The sequence below is a fragment of the Erythrolamprus reginae genome, chromosome 9 (assembly GCF_031021105.1).
Source record: "Erythrolamprus reginae isolate rEryReg1 chromosome 9, rEryReg1.hap1, whole genome shotgun sequence".
Taxonomy (NCBI): Eukaryota; Metazoa; Chordata; class Lepidosauria; order Squamata; family Dipsadidae; genus Erythrolamprus; species Erythrolamprus reginae.
In genome coordinates this window covers 38,898,457-38,914,326 of record NC_091958.1, presented here as the reverse complement: position 1 = coordinate 38,914,326, position 15,870 = coordinate 38,898,457, and the positions used below count along the sequence as shown (strand labels likewise).

General features: G+C 49.0%; 1 protein-coding gene across 2 annotated transcripts in view; it reads left to right on the top strand.

Annotated features, from left to right (window-relative positions):
• Positions 1-1,428: 1,428 nt before the first annotated feature.
• MLST8 (MTOR associated protein, LST8 homolog) overlaps positions 1,429-15,870 on the top strand; it is a 17,697-nt gene continuing 3,255 nt past the window's right edge. The window contains exons 1-8 of one of the 2 annotated variants that reach the window (XM_070760889.1): positions 1,429-1,828; positions 1,955-2,093; positions 2,175-2,226; positions 3,241-3,403; positions 3,892-3,967; positions 7,700-7,852; positions 7,948-8,072; positions 11,009-11,172. In XM_070760889.1, coding sequence (XP_070616990.1) covers positions 1,965-2,093; positions 2,175-2,226; positions 3,241-3,403; positions 3,892-3,967; positions 7,700-7,852; positions 7,948-8,072; positions 11,009-11,172 — 862 coding nt within the window. In that variant the 5' untranslated portion in view covers positions 1,429-1,828; positions 1,955-1,964. The remainder of the gene's footprint in view (positions 1,829-1,954; positions 2,094-2,174; positions 2,227-3,240; positions 3,404-3,891; positions 3,968-7,699; positions 7,853-7,947; positions 8,073-11,008; positions 11,173-15,870) is intronic. The other variant, XM_070760890.1, reaches the window with a different exon arrangement.

Here is a 15,870-nt window from a genome sequence, read left to right as displayed (position 1 = left end):
TCTCTTTGAGCAGTATGTATTGCCAACCCAACTGTTAGACAGAGTCCCTAACAATATGAAGAATGTTTACAGGAACTGCTGGCAGCTGGTGATCAGCAAAAGTAGCTTGCACTCTAACCACTGCACCACCGAGGCTCTTAATAAAATGTTTAAATTGCAGCTGAATCACTCTTTTGGTTCCTATGCAGGTTGGGATTCAGATTCAGAATGATATACAATTCCTTTTCATATGAAGTCCAGCCAGTGCAGTTATGCCTTTGATTTTTTAAAAACTTTGTATTTATTTATTTGTTTATTAAATGTATACCCTACCCATCTCATTGCCTTCTGCCGCAGGAATCCCAGTGACCGGGGAGGTCCCACAGAGTTGGCCTCCTTAGGGTCCCATCGACCAAACAATGTCGGCTGGTGGGACCTAGGAGGAAGAGCCTTCTCTGTGGGGGGCCCAGCCCTCTGGAATCAGCTCCCCTGGATATTTGCACTGCCCCACCTTCCTTGCCTTCCAAAAGAGCTTAAAAACTCATCTTTGCCGCCAGGCTTGGGGCTTTTAGATCTTCCCTCTGACTAATGAATGTTTTAAGTATGATTGTTGAGTGATTGGTTCAATAGGTTTTCTTCTAAATTGAATTTAATGGTTGTTTTTTAATGTACTATTAATTGGATTTATATTATTGTTCTGTTGTTTTTGTATATGCTGTGAGCCACCACGAGTCCTCTGAGAGGGGCAGCATACAAATCCCAATCCCAATCCATCAATTAATTGCCACGCGATGCTGGGTAATATTTTCCCTACACAAATAGAGAGCTGCATGTTTGTCCTTGTTGAACTCTCATCTTGCAGCTACTGTCCATTCTTCCAACTTCCTGGGTTCTCTGCAACCTTGTTATGAACCTCCTTGTCCTCCTTCCTATTTCCTAGATTGGTGCCACTCGGTGCTTTTCATCCACCTTTCGGCACCTGAGAGAAAAAAAGCTTCGCCAACAATGGCATAGGGCCTCCTGCTTGAACAGGGGGCTGGACCAGAAGACCTCCAAACGTCCCTTCCAGATCATTTATTCCAAGGGTCCCCAAACCAGGCAACTTTAAGACTTGTGGACTTCAACTCCCAGATTTCCACTGTAGTTGAATTCTTGTGGACTTGTGGACTTCAACTCCCAGAATTCCATAGGTAGTTGTAACTCGCCCACCTCCGACAAACACTGGACCAGGCAATCTGCGAGGCTCCGCCCAGTCGAGGCCGAAAGCCAATCGCCTCGCCAGAGGGCGCTCTTCTGCGGGGGGACGTAAGACAAGTAGAGCTACTAAATTCAGAGGAGGCCGCGCGCTGCCGTTTGATGGGCGAGAGCTGAAGTGAAAACTGACGGGGGGGGGGTGCATTAAAAGGCGGGGCGGGGGGGCATTGATGAAGGCCGGCTGCGCTCTTCTGATCCGGAGTCAGAAAAGTGTCCCCTGCTGTGGCTCTATCGGAGGGCTGCTCCACATCGCTCCTCGACGGGTTCTCCAGCCTACGCTGAAGCGCTCTCGAGTCAATCCTACGGCGCTTCCAAGAAGGCTGGTGGTTGAAAAGAGGAGCAGCCCTTGCAACCCCATCCTTTGTCACAGGCCCCACGGCAGGAAAATCAAAATAATTGGAAAGGAACCCGGAATTCGCCTCTCTTCGGAAGAGGCGAAGTTTGAATGTTCTATTTGAATGTTCTATACTGGATTTTGACTCGGAAAGGGGCGGTCCCGCGCGCGTGCGTAGGAGGCGCCGCAACCCTGAGATTTCGAAGACTATATCCCCTGGGCGATTCGCGCATGCGCGAGGGTGCTAGCGAAGCGCTGCAGGTAAGCTGACCTGAAGAGGGATAGCGAGGAGGAGGGGGGCGCCTACCCACAACATCCCTGCCAGGTGGGCCTAAGCAGTAGGGGGCGGGGCTCTCCTTGCCAGCGCCCACCTCCCTCCCTTTGCAGGGCCGCCGGCATGAACCCCGCGCAGGGCACGGTGGGCAGCGACCCGGTCATCCTGGCCACGGCCGGCTACGACCACACGGTGCGCTTCTGGCAGGCGCACAGCGGCATCTGCACGCGGACCGTCCAGCACCAGGACTCGGTATCCTTGGTTGGGGGGGGGGCGTGGGGGTGGGGTCCTCCACCGCGTTCCCCCGCAGATCTTCCTTAACCTCGGCCGTAGCAGGTCAACGCCCTGGAAATCACGCCCGACCGCACCATGGTGGCCGCGGCTGGTAAGGAAGGAGGGCTGGGACGGTGGGGAGGGGGCTCGGCTGCTCTGGGGATAGCAATAGCAATAGCTCATAGATTGCTGCTGCTGCTGCTGCTGCTGCTGCTGCTGCTACTACTACTACTACTACTACTACTACTACTACTACTATTATTATTATTATTATTATTATTATTATTATTATTGAAACATAAAAGATTGACGACAGAAAAAGACCTCCTGGTCCATCTAGGCTGCCCTGATACTCTTTCCTCTTATTTTATTTTAGGATGGATATATGTTTATCCCAGGCATGTTTAAATTCAGTGACTCTGGATTTACCATCTACTACTCTTTCAGTCAAATAATATTTTCTCATGTTGCTTCTAATCTTTCCCCCAACTAACCAAATTATTATTGTTGTTGTTGTAATGACCTACATACATGGCATCGGACCAGAATACCTCCGGGACCACCTTCTGTCGCACGAATCCCAGCAACTGAATAGGTTCCACAAAGTCGGCCTTCTCCAGGTCCCGTCAACTAGACAATGTTGGCAGGACCTAGGGGAAGACCCTTCTCTGTGGGGGCCTTAGCCCTCTGGAATCAGCTTCCCCCAGAGATTCGTGTTGCCCCCGCCCTCCCCGCTTTCCATAAGAGTCCAAAGACTCATTTATGTTGCCACACTTGGAGTCATTAGATTCTACCCCCTGGCTTGTTTGAATGGACATGTGTGTATGCTAATAGGCTTTTTTAGTTTTTTAAATTTAATTCTTAATTTTAATTAATCATACCTTGATGTATACTGTTTTTATATGTTGTAAGCCGTCTTTGGAGAGGGGTGGCATATAAATTTTAATAATGATGATGATGATGATGACGTCTTTGGCTGACTGCATGCAGCCTGCAGGCCGTAGCTTGAGGACCCATGCTTTAAAAGTTCAGAAGGAGCCTAATGCTGATCCAGTGCTATTTCACTCTGTCTGAAACTGTTTTGTTGCTTTGACCCCTCATGACCTAGTCAGTGTCTCTTGTCCAGGTTACCAGCACATCCGCATGTATGACCTGAACTCCAATAACCCCAACCCGGTGATCAACTACGATGGAGTGAGCAAGAACATCACCTCGGTCGGCTTCCACGAAGACGGACGGTGGATGTACACAGGGGGCGAAGACTGTATGGCTCGCATCTGGGATCTCCGGTGGGGCTTTTATTCTTGACCTCGTCCGTTTCGGGGAAAGCCCCCAGATGGACAGGGAATAGGCAGAGGTGGAAAGGGGGCAACCGAGGAAGAATCAGACATTTTTTTTGCCAACACAGTGGTCACTTTTGCACATTGCAGAAAGTGAGGAAAGGAGTAAAATTGGCCGAATGACGATTTAGAAAGGCAGATGCCTCGAATTTCATGAGGTCTTAACATGTTACAGATCTTGTAAGACTTTGCTCCCTTGTTAAAGTTGGATCATTCTTACAATTAAAGAGAACAGTTTTTATTTATTGAACTTTTTTATTATGCCGCCCTTCTCCTTAGATTCAGGGCAGCTTACAACATGTTAGCAATAGCGCTTTTGAACAGAGCCAGCCTTGGACAGCATCACAGCCATCGCCATTAGGCTCTTTGGGGTGCAAGAAGGCCCAGCAAGCCCTTGGCTCCCCCCGTCAGGTTGTTTGTGTCTTGTCTCTTCCTAGGTCACGCAATCTTCAGTGCCAGCGCATTTTCCAGGTGAACGCGCCCATCAACTGCGTCTGCCTGCATCCCAATCAGGTACCTGGGGTAGAGGGTGCAGGAAGGACCGAAATCTCTGTTGTGGCCTGCCCATGCAGCTGATAGCCGACCCCGTTCGAGAGGAGACCAACTTGGTGATGCACCAGTGGCCTGTGCGGCTGGCACCCAAGTCGGACAGGGAGGAGGCTGGTGAGGACTCCATGCCAGGGGCAGAGGTTCAGCCAGGGCCTTTGGAACCTCCAGCAACTCTTGGCAGAGATGAGGGAGAAGAGGCTTAATCCTCTTCTTAATGCCTGAGCACACAGAGTTGCCAAGTGGCAGGAGAGGTTACTCTAGAGGAGGTCTCCTCGGGAGTAAGACTGTGGGCTAATTGGCCATTCCCCGAGTCTACTTAAGAACAGTAGAGGCAGCTGAAAAGCTGCAGGAAACAATAGTTTACTCTTGTGTATCTGTTGTGGATTGTCTTGTGAATCTCTGTTTCTCTGCTCTGGATTTCTTATCCAGGAGAACTCCTTGGCATTTTACCAAGCCTCTACATATTATGTGAGATAATTAGAACTATACTCAATATATATATGTGAGACGTGTGAGATAATAAGAACTATATTCAATATATATTGAGTATAGTTCTTGTTATCTCACATAATGTCTAGAGGCTTGGTAAAATGCCATGAAGTTCTCCTTGATAAGAAATCCAGAGCAGAGAAACAGAGATTCACAAGACAATTCACAACATATCTATCTATCTATCTATCTATCCTAGTCTCCCTTAATTTTCAAATTCAGCAAAAAAAACATGTGACACATACAGATAGAATTGTTGGCTATCAATAAAATTAACTGCCTTGTAAATGGCCCTGGGTTGGGCCGAGAGGCAAATAAGGAGCTGTTATGTTCCTTCAATACACCAGGGTGATTCGACACAAAAATATGTAACCCTTCCCTGGTGCAGAGCTGAAGGGATTGGATACTGTAGCCTAGAAGATAATTCTCTACCTTACAAGGCAAAGGTTGCAGGTTCAGGTCCCAGTGGGTATGGCTAGCTGATGAGGCCAAAATAAAATGGAATGTTTGCAACTGTCATTTCTTCCTAGTATATAGTGTGGGGGTGGAGATTTGGTTTGAATGTAGCAAATAGATTGGGTGATTATGTTTTAGTGATCTGATTGGTTGGTGTAATCATAATTATTAGAAGGATTGACATGGTGATTTTTATGAAGTGTTGTTTTTTTTTTGTTTAAGGCTGGTTTCCAAATTTCAAAATTCCAAAATCATAATTATTAGAAGGATTGACATGGTGATTTTTATGAAGTGTTTTTTTTGTTTAAGGCTGGTTTCCAAATTTCTGGTAGGCGGGACGTGTCATCTCTTTTATTTATGCAAAGGGGGCTCCTCTCAATTTCTATGGCTTCCAGAGCAATTCTTCTATATAAATTCTCTGTTTTGTGAAGTAATTTAGTTTTTTCAAAGTCAATTTCGTGCCCTGTTTTTTTAATGTGCTGGACAAGGGAGGAAGTCTTTTCTTCTTTTTTAACTGCATTCACATGTTCTGCAATGCGTTGGCTCACTCTTCGGTTGGTTTGTCCAATGTATGTGGCTGCACATGCTTTGCAAGGGATTTCATAGATTCCTTGGTATTCCAATTGGATTTTATCTTTGGGGCTCCTTAGGATATTAGATATTTTTTGGTTAGTGCAAAATGAAGTTTTGATGTTATGTTTGTGCAGAATTTTACTAATTTTGTCTGTGGTGCCCTTGATGTAAGGGAGGATGGTGGTACCATTGTCCTGTTCTTGATCTTGTTTTTTGGGGAGTGTCTCTTTTTTGATTAGGTTTGTGATTGTTTTCCCTTCGAATCCATTAGAAATTAATACATCTTTGAGTTTGTTCAATTCAGTTTTTAAGTGCTCATGGTCAGCTAAGCGTTTGGTTAGTAAACTTCCTAGAGAAGTCCAAACTTTGGCTGAGATATGTTGATGATACCTTTGTAATTTGGCCACATGGTAAGGAAAAACTAGACAATTTCCTCACACATCTCAACAGCCTACACCCCAAAATACAGTTTACTATGGAAACAGAAATCAATGATCAACTTCCCTTTCTAGATGTACTGGTCTATAAAAAACCCAATGGCAGCCTAGGACACACTATCTACCAAAAGAAAACCCATACCAACCCTTATCTAAATGCACACTCACACCACCACCTCGCACAAATCACCTCAGTGGCCAAAACTCTCATCACCAGAACCAAACGCTTAGCTGACCATGAGCACTTAAAAACTGAATTGAACAAACTCAAAGATGTATTAATTTCTAATGGATTCGAAGGGAAAACAATCACAAACCTAATCAAAAAAGAGACACTCCCCAAAAAACAAGATCAAGAACAGGACAATGGTACCACCATCCTCCCTTACATCAAGGGCACCACAGACAAAATTAGTAAAATTCTGCACAAACATAACATCAAAACTTCATTTTGCACTAACCAAAAAATATCAAATATCCTAAGGAGCCCCAAAGATAAAATCCAATTGGAATACCAAGGAATCTATGAAATCCCTTGCAAAACATGTGCAGCCACATACATTGGACAAACCAACCGAAGAGTGAGCCAACGCATTGCAGAACATGTGAATGCAGTTAAAAAAGAAGAAAAGACTTCCTCCCTTGTCCAGCACATTAAAAAAACAGGGCACGAAATTGACTTTGAAAAAACTAAATTACTTCACAAAACAGAGAATTTATATAGAAGAATTGCTCTGGAAGCCATAGAAATTGAGAGGAGCCCCCTTTGCATAAATAAAAGAGATGACACGTCCCGCCTACCAGAAATTTGGAAACCAGCCTTAAACAAAAAAAACACTTCATAAAAATCACCATGTCAATCCTAATAATTATGATTTTGGAATTTTGAAATTTGGAAACCAGCCTTAAACAAAAAAAAAACAACACTTCATAAAAATCACCATGTCAATCCTTCTAATAATTATGATTACACCAACCAATCAGATCACTAAAACATAATCACCCAATCTATTTCCTACATTCAAAACAAAACTCCACCCCCACACTATATACTAGGAAGAAATGACAGTTGCAAACATTCCATTTTACAACAGCACGAAGCTTGGAACTTCAGCCTGATGATGGTGAATGTGATTTCACTGAAACGTCGCATAGACATGCAAAATATATATATATATATATGTAGATTGTTCTGAGTTCGGGTTTTGCCCTGTGTAATATTGTACAACAGCACGAAGCTTGAAACTTCAGCCTGATGATGGTGAATGTGATTTCACCAAAACGTCGCATAGACATGCAAAATATTACACAGGGCAAAACCCGAACTCAGAACAATCTACATACATATACCCGTGAAAATTTACGAAAACAAACAAATATATATATATATATATATATATATATATATATATATATGTCATGTTTTTTTGCTGAATTTGAAAATTATATATATTATATACATATATATATATATATATATGTAGATTGTATATTTGTTTTCGTAGATTTTCACGGGTAGAGGTATGACGGTCTTGCTATATTCGGGTTTCTTCCGGTGTAGGATTTGGAAATTTCTGGCTATAAAATTGGCAGCTGAAAAGATTGCTTTTAGATTTGTGTGTGTTTCTACTGCTAAGCCAGTTATTAGTGATTTATTTATTAGGTTATGTTTGTTCAACCTATGTGTTTGCTATGTTTGTAACTGGGGCAAAAAAGTCTCCTCTGCTTTGTTTCCTCCCAGGCTGAGCTCATTGTGGGAGACCAGAGTGGCGCTATCCACATCTGGGACCTGAAAACAGACCACAACGAGCAGCTCATCCCAGAGCCAGAGGTCTCGGTCAACGCGGTCCATATTGACCCGGATGCCAGCTACATGGCTGCGGTCAACAGTTTGGTAAGGACAGCCTAGGCCGTATGAACTGGAGTTCCTCCTTTGCCGTGGTATAGAGCCAGTGGAGCAGGTCCTTTCAGCCACCTCTACTCTTGCAGGGTAACTGTTACGTGTGGAATCTGACGGGGGGCATCGGAGATGAGGTCACCCAGCTTATCCCCAAGACCAAGATCCCTGCGCACAACCGCTACGCACTCCAGTGCAAATTCAGCCCGGATTCCACGTGAGTAGTTGGTCAGACTGCTCTCTTTTATTTGGCCCTGGGAAAGAAGAGATTTCCCTCTTGGGCAGGGGTCTCCAACCTTGGCCACTTTAAAACTTGTGGACTTCAACTCCCAGAATTCTCCTGCCAGTCCACAAGTCTTAAAAGTTGACAAGTTTGAAGACCTCTGGCTTAGCCCAAGTAGACGACTACATACAGTAGCACCTCTACCTAAGAACGCCTCTACTTACAAACTTTTCTAGATAAGAACTGGGTGTTCAAGATTTTTTTGCCTCATTTTCCACTTACAAAACCGAGCCTCCAAAACTGTAACTGGAAAAGACAAGGAGAAGCCTCCATGGGGCCTCTCTAGGAATCTCCTGGGAGGAAACAGGGCCGGAAAAGGCGGGGAGAAGCCTCTGTGGGGCCTCTCTAGGAATCTCCTGGAAGGAAACACGGCATCCACCCAATCACACACATTATTTGTTTACATTGATTCCTATGGGAAAAAATGCTTGTTACAAACTTTTCTACTTAAGAACCTGGTCACGGAATGAATTAAGTTTGTAAGTAGTGGTACCACTGTATTTAGCTTAAACATAAACACGGCACCTGGCTATGCAGCAACTAGATTTAAAAGTTCTCCTAGCAGTCAGTTTTTTGCACCAATAGAAGCTAGCAAAATTTTATCTGGAAGAGAGATATCTGGATATTAAAGCACGGGTGGCTGGAGAATTCTGGGGGTTGAAGTCCACAAGTCTTAAAAGTTGCCAACTTTGAAGACCTCTCATCTTGGGGAAGGGTAGGAGAAATATTGACTGGCATACCAAACTTGGGCAAGAGGAACAGGGCCGGCATGCAACATATGGGCTGAACTATGGCCGTGACTGGGTGGCATCTCCCTCTTGTAGTAGGCCTGCCTCTCCTGGCATCCTCTGTCCAAGCCCTGCTGCACTTCAGGCTTCACTGCTCTAAAATCTGACCTTAAACCCAAGTCCAGTCATAACTGGGAGGGGAGCACGGACTCCTTCTTTCTAGTCCTGTCCAGTGATGGAGAAGCTGGCAGAGAGATGCTGTGGCCTAGAGGTGGAGCTCTTGCCTCACAATCAGGAGGTTGTGAGTTCAGTCCTAGGTAGTGTTGTGAGTGGTCCACGTCCGGCTCAGCTGGTCACAGATTTTGAGGACCAGAAGATGGAGGAATACTGGCATCGCAAGCCAATGTTCTTGCCATCTGAGAGTGAGAATGAAGGGGAACTGGAGACGGAGGAACCACCACAGACTTTAGCACCCCCAGTTATGGGACTTAGTGAGTCAGAGGATGATGGGGAAATAGAGGAAGATGCCCCCCTGTTAGATGCAAAGGTCAGGAGAATGTGGTCTAGACAGGAATATCTGAAAAGAAGGGGTTCTTGGCGTTAGTAGATCTATGGGACACTTGGCCACGCCTTGCCAGTATATAAGGGACTTTCTAAGGGAAGGTGGGCGTGGCAGACAACGTTCCTCATCATGGATGCCGGAGACTTGGAGCTGAGAGGACTTTCTGAGTTCAAATCCTTTTCCTTTATGCCAGTGATACACTTTGCACAGTTTCGATAAACTGTGAGTCTGTTCAAGCTGCCAGAGACACTTCCCAGGACTAAGATTGATAGCTCTCTGGCTCGCAGCCCTTTCCAGCATGAAATTCCTTAGAAATTAACCGGTGAATTGCACAATTGTTTTACCATTAGATTTTGCCTATGATCATCTGTGGATCAGTGTGGGTCGTTCTTTATTTCTGACAGTTGCCGGGCCCAGGCAGAACAGGTAGAGGCAGCTGTAGGGTCTCCTGCTACAAGGTCATCCTTTGTTCAGCACCAGCCAGAAATACATGGGAGGATTCTGGATGTTGAGGGAACCGGAGTGGTCCACGTGATGAACTTGTGGGTGTGGGGTTGGGGGATGAACCTTAACCTGAGTGGAGAACTGTAGGGCAAACTGGTATCAGGTTGACTACAGTTCATATCCAACATGGCTCTGTTAATAAATTGGAACTTAGATGAAGGCCAAGGTTTGGACTCTGATTTATTTGGTTGGACTAGATGACCTGCAAGGTCCCTTTCAATCTGTAATCAGAAAGGGAGTCAGGGGCATGGGACAGGTCCTTCCAAAGGAGCTAGTTAATAATAATAATAATAATAATAATAATAATAATAATAATAATTATTATTATTATTATTATTATTATTATTATTATTATTATTACTATTATTTATTAGATTTGTATGCCGACCCTCTCCGAAAACTCGGGGTGGTTCACAACAATAATAAAAAATGTACAATCCAATATTTAAAAACACAATTTAAAAACCCTTACAATAAAATAATCACACAACCCAATCAGGCCATACATAAACCAAAATAGTTAGGGGAGATGTCAATTTCCACATGCCTGGCGGCAAAGGTGAGTTTTCAACAACTTACGAAAGGCGAGGAGGGTGGGGGCAGTTCTGATCTCCCGGGGGAGTTGGTTCCAGAGGGCCGGGGCTGCCACATAGAAGGCTCTTCCCTGGGCCCTGCCAGACGACATTGCTTAGTCGATGGGACCCGGAGAAGGCCCACTCTGTGGGACCTAATTGGCCGCTGGGATTCGTGTGGCAGAAGGCAGTCCTGGAGGTATTCTGGTCCGATGCCATGTAGGGCTTTATAGGTCATAACCAAGCCTTACCCATATTAGGGGGCAGAGAACTTCCCTGCAATTATGGGCCCGGTTAGCCAGGCCTGATGTAGCCGCTCCTTTCATCAATTCTTGATCTGCCTGGGACCCGTCTTGAACCACCTTTCATCCAAAGAGGTGAGAAGACACTTCCCAGTTCCTCCGATAAGGCTAGGAAAGGATCTAACCGCCTCCGATTTGGAGTCGTGGGATGGATCGGTCAGGCTCCTGCCTTCAGCTCCTTTTCCTTCTCTCTTTTCTCCAGGCTTTTGGCCACTTGCTCTGCTGACCAGACGTGCAAAATATGGAGGACCTCCAACTTCTCGCTGATGACGGAGCTGAGCATCAAGAGCAACAACCCCGGGGAGACGTCTCGCGGCTGGATGTGGGACTGTGCCTTTTCAGGGGATTCCCAGTACATTGTCACAGGTAATAATAATAATAATAATAATAATAATAATAATAATAATAATGACAACTGAGTTGGAAAGGACCTTGGAGGTCTTTTAGTCCAGTGTTTCCCAACTTTGGCAACTTGAAGATATTTGGACTTCAACTCCCAGAATTCCCCAGCCAGCGAATGCTGGCTGGGGAATTTTGGGAGTTGAAGTCCAGCTATCTTCAAGTTGCCAAGGTTGGGAAACACTGTTCTAGTCCAACCCTCCTCTTAGGCAGGACACCCTATACAACGAGCGGGTTTTCGCGAAGTAGCGCTGCGGAAGTACAAACACCATCTGCGCATGTGCAGATGGTATTTTTACTTCCGCAGCGCTAGCGAGGAGCCGAAGATTGAGGACTCAGCTCGGAAGCTGCACGGGTGTTTTAAAAGGTCTCCGCCGGCATGGGGGGCTTCTTAGCACCCCCCCAAACCCGAGTTGGGGGTTCGGGAGGTGGTAGGAAGCCCCCCATGCCGGCGGAGACCTTTTAAAACACCCGTGCAGCTTCCGAGCTGAGTCCTCAAGCCAAGCGCAGAAGTTAGCCTTGAATCCCTTTGAATCCCGCCACTTCTGCTGGATACGGGCGATGGGGGGGCGAGCTGCCACAGCCCCTGGCTTAGGCGCTGCTCGTCCCACCCACCGCCCGTATCCAGCAGAAGCTGCTGGATTCAAAGTGCTGCTGGGAGCCGCAGGCGAAAGGAGCTCGGGCATCGGAGCGCGGCGCCAGGCATTGTTCTCCGGACCCCGCCCGCTCAGCCTCGCGGTGGCCCTTTCCCTCTCCAGGCTGCGGGCGGGGTCCGGAGAACAATGCCCGAGCTCCTTTCGCCTGCGGCTCCCAGCCCACCGCCTGTCTCCTGCTGCCCGGTTTAGCCAGGACACGAGCGGCGAAATGACTTGGAGGAATGTGAAGCTGAAACCATTCCTCCAAGTCATTTCGCCGCTCGTGTCCTGGCTAAACCGGGCAGCAGGAGACAGGCTTTGAGTTTTGGCTGCGGGGGGAGAAGTAGGACTTTCCTAACTCCCTCGCCCCGCAGCCAAAACTCAAAGCCTGTCTCCAACGCGCGCTACGATCTTCCGGGCGAGCCAGGCTCAGTGACGGAAGGCAGCCGCTTGGGCCGAGAGGAGCCGGCCTTGATCCGCTGAGCCTGGCTGGCCCGGAAGATCGTAGCGCACGTTGGCGGATCAAGGCCGGCTCCTCTCGGCCCAAGCGGCTGCCTTCCGTCACTGAGCCTGGCTCGCCCGGAAGATCGTAGCGCGCGTTGGCTGCACCGGCGGCGAAATCGCTCGCCGCTGCAGCCAACGCGCGCTACGATCTTCCGGGCGAGCCAGGCTCAGCGGATCAAGGCAGCCGCTTGGGCCGAGAGGAGCCAGCCTTGATCCGCTGAGCCTGGCTGGCCCGGAAGATCGTAGCGCGCGTTGGCTGCACCGGCGGCGAAATCGCTCGCCGCTGCAGCCAACGCGCGCTACGATCTTCCGGGCGAGCCAGGCTCAGTGACGGAAGGCAGCCGCTTGGGCCGAGAGGAGCCGGCCTTGATCCGCTGAGCCTGGCTGGCCCGGAAGATCGTAGCGCGCGTTGGCGGATCAAGGCCGGCTCCTCTCGGCCCAAGCGGCTGCCTTCCGTCACCTGATTGCTCTTCGCCGGCGGGATGCAAAGTGCTGGGGTGGGGGAGTGTCCTGACAGCCCCCCCACCCCAATGCTTCACCTCCCGCCGGGCAAGAGCGCTCGGGTGGCAGCTTCTTCTAGATTCGGGCAATGGGCGGGACAGAGAAGCGGGGAGAATCAGGAGGCTCCTTTGGCAGCTGGGGGCTGCCCTGCTTTGTTGTTTTGGCTGCAGCGGGTGACAGGCAGCCTCCAGCCGCCAAAGGAACCTCCTGATTCTCCCCGCTTCTCTGTCCCGCCCATCGCCCGTATCTAGAAGAAGTTGCCACCCGAGCGCTCTTGCCCGGCGGGAGGCGAAGCATATGGGTGGGGGGGCTGGACACCCTCCCACCCCAGCACTTTGCATCCCGCCGGCAAAGAGCAATAAGGCAGCAGCTTCTGCCGGACACGGGCAATGGGCGGGACAGAGAAGCGGGAAGAATCAGGAGGTTCCTTTGGCGGCTGGAGGCTGCCTGGCACCCGCTGCAGCCAAAACAACAAAGCAGGGCAGCCCCCAGCTGCCAAAGGAGCCTCCTGATTCTCCCCGCTTCTCTGTCCCGCCCATTGCCCATGTCCGGCAGAAGCTGCCTCCCGTGCCGATGTTCCCCGCCAAGCCCAGTTCGGCTTCCCTGGCTGCTTGGCCGGAGGGGGGGGGCTCGGCCAAAAGGGGCTGGAGACGCAGCGATTTGCCTCCCGCCCCTCGCCCCTGTGCCACCGGCACGTCATCTTCCTTCCCAGACAAAAAGGCCGGCCTTTGGGGATGAAGGGGTGTGTTCAGCTCTGCGTCTCCAGCTCCTTTCGGCCGAGCCCCCCCCCCCGGCCAAGCAGCCAGGGAATCCGAGCCAGGCTTGGCAGGGAACATCGGCACGGGAGGCAGGAGACGATCGGGCGACCGGAGCAGCAGCCAGGGAAGCCGAGCCGCGTATGGCGGTGACGGCGGCCGTCTCCTGCCTCCCGCGCCGATGTTCTCCGCCACGCCCGGCTCGGCTTTCCTGGCTGCTTGGCCGGGAGCTGGATGCTGGTGGTGGCGGAGGAAGGCGAATGCGGCTTGGAAGCTGGGAGGGGGGGCAGAATATGGGAGGAGAGAGGCTTGCAATAGAGGGTGGAGGAAGCGGCCATGGGAGGGCGAGCTGCCTCAGGGAGGAGGATCGGGCGGGACCAGGTGGGGGCTGGAATTTCTCCGCCAGGGCGAAGGGCGGGCGAGCGGGTGCTGGGGAGGGCTTCTCGCCCTCCCGACAGCAAGAGGGGGGAGCGAACGGCGTGGGCAGGCGAAGGGCGGGCGAGCGGCAGCGAGGAGTTTGTGTGGGCGGTTGGGAAACTCCTCGCTGACGCCAGCAAGAGGGGGAAGACCCAGGGAAGCCGCTGCCATCTACGCATGCGTGCCCGGCACGCATGCGTAGATGGTATTTTGACTTCCGGGTTGAAAAATAGCGAAGTACCCTGTTCGCAATGGTCGGGGACGCAATAACCGGGGGATCACTGTACACCATTTCAGACAAATGGTTATCCAACATCTTCTTAAAAACTTCCAGTGTTGGGGCATTCACAACTTCTGGAGGGAAGCAGTTCTCTGGATTAATTGTTCTGACTGTCAGGAAATGTCTCCTTAGTTCTAAATTACTTCTCCCCTTGTTTAGTTTCCACCCATTGCTTCTTGTCCTACCCTCAGGTGCTTTGGAGACTAGCTTGATCCCCTCCTCTTTGTGGCAACCCCTGAGATACTGGAGCACTGCTATCATGTCTCCCCTGGTTCTTATTTGCATTAAACTAGGCACACCCAGTTCCTACAACTGTTCATCATATGTTTTAGCCTCCAGTCCCCTAATTCTCTTTGTTGCTCTTATCTGCACTCTAGAGTCTCAACGCCCTTTTTACATCACGGTAACCAAAACTGAATGCAGTACTCAGGCCTTACAAAAGCCTTATAAAGTGGTATTAACACTTCACACGATCTTGATTCTATCCCTCTGTTAATGCAGCCCAGAACTGTGTTGGCTTTTTTTGGCAGCTGCTGCACACTGCTGGCTCATATTTAAATGGTTGTGCACTGGGACTCCAAGATTCCTCTCAACAGTTACTACTATTGAGTGTGGTACCACTGTGCCTGTGCATTTTGTTGGTGAGAAGGGTGGAGCCCGCCTGGGCAAGGAAGTTGCTCTTGGGTGGCCATTCCTGGAGCAGGGAAGAGCACCACCTGCCCCTTTTCTCTTTTGCCTAAAATATAAATATCCAAATAGCATTTTGAGCCCTCCTGATCTTCCTAGAGAAGTACAAGCAGTCCCTGACTTGCAAATTGAGCCATGGGCACCTCTGTGTGTCTGTGCGTGATTTTGCTACCTGCCCAGGTGTGGTAGCGTCATTGCGCTGGACTCTGCTAGCACTCAAGAGCCATGGGGGGCGAGCATACATCACCATTCCACCTTAGCAGCCCACCTCTGGCTTGGACCCTTCGAGAGCCGCGGTCTCCAAATTTGGCAACTTCCAACTTCTCAGAATTCCCCAGCCAGCAAATTAATGACATGTATGGGTTTTTTAACTGTTTCGTTGGTTTAAAATTGTTTATTGTTTTTTAAGGGGTTTCAATGTTACATCTATGTTTTATTCTTTGGTTGTGAGCCGCCCAGTTGGGTGACATACAAATCGGAATGAATGAATGTATGAATCAATCACTCAATCTGGCTGCGGAATTCTGGGAGTTGAAGTTCACAAGTCTTAAAAGGTTGCCAAGTTCGGAGAGTCCTGTTTTAAGAGAAATGGTCAGACTTTGGTTCATATAAAGCCCTACATGGCACAGGAACAGATTATCTCTGAGACTGCCCCCTGCCGCACGAATCCCAGCGACCGGTGAGGTCCCACAGAGTTGGCCTCCTTAGAGTCCCGTCAACCAAACAATGTCGGCTGGCGGGACCTAGGGGAAGAGCCTTCTCTGTGGGAGCCCCAACCCTCTGGAATCAGCTCCCCCCAGAGATTTGCACTGCCCCCACCCTCCTTGCCTTCCGAAAGAGCTTAAAAACTCATCTTTGCTGCCAGGTTTGGGACTTTTAGATTCCC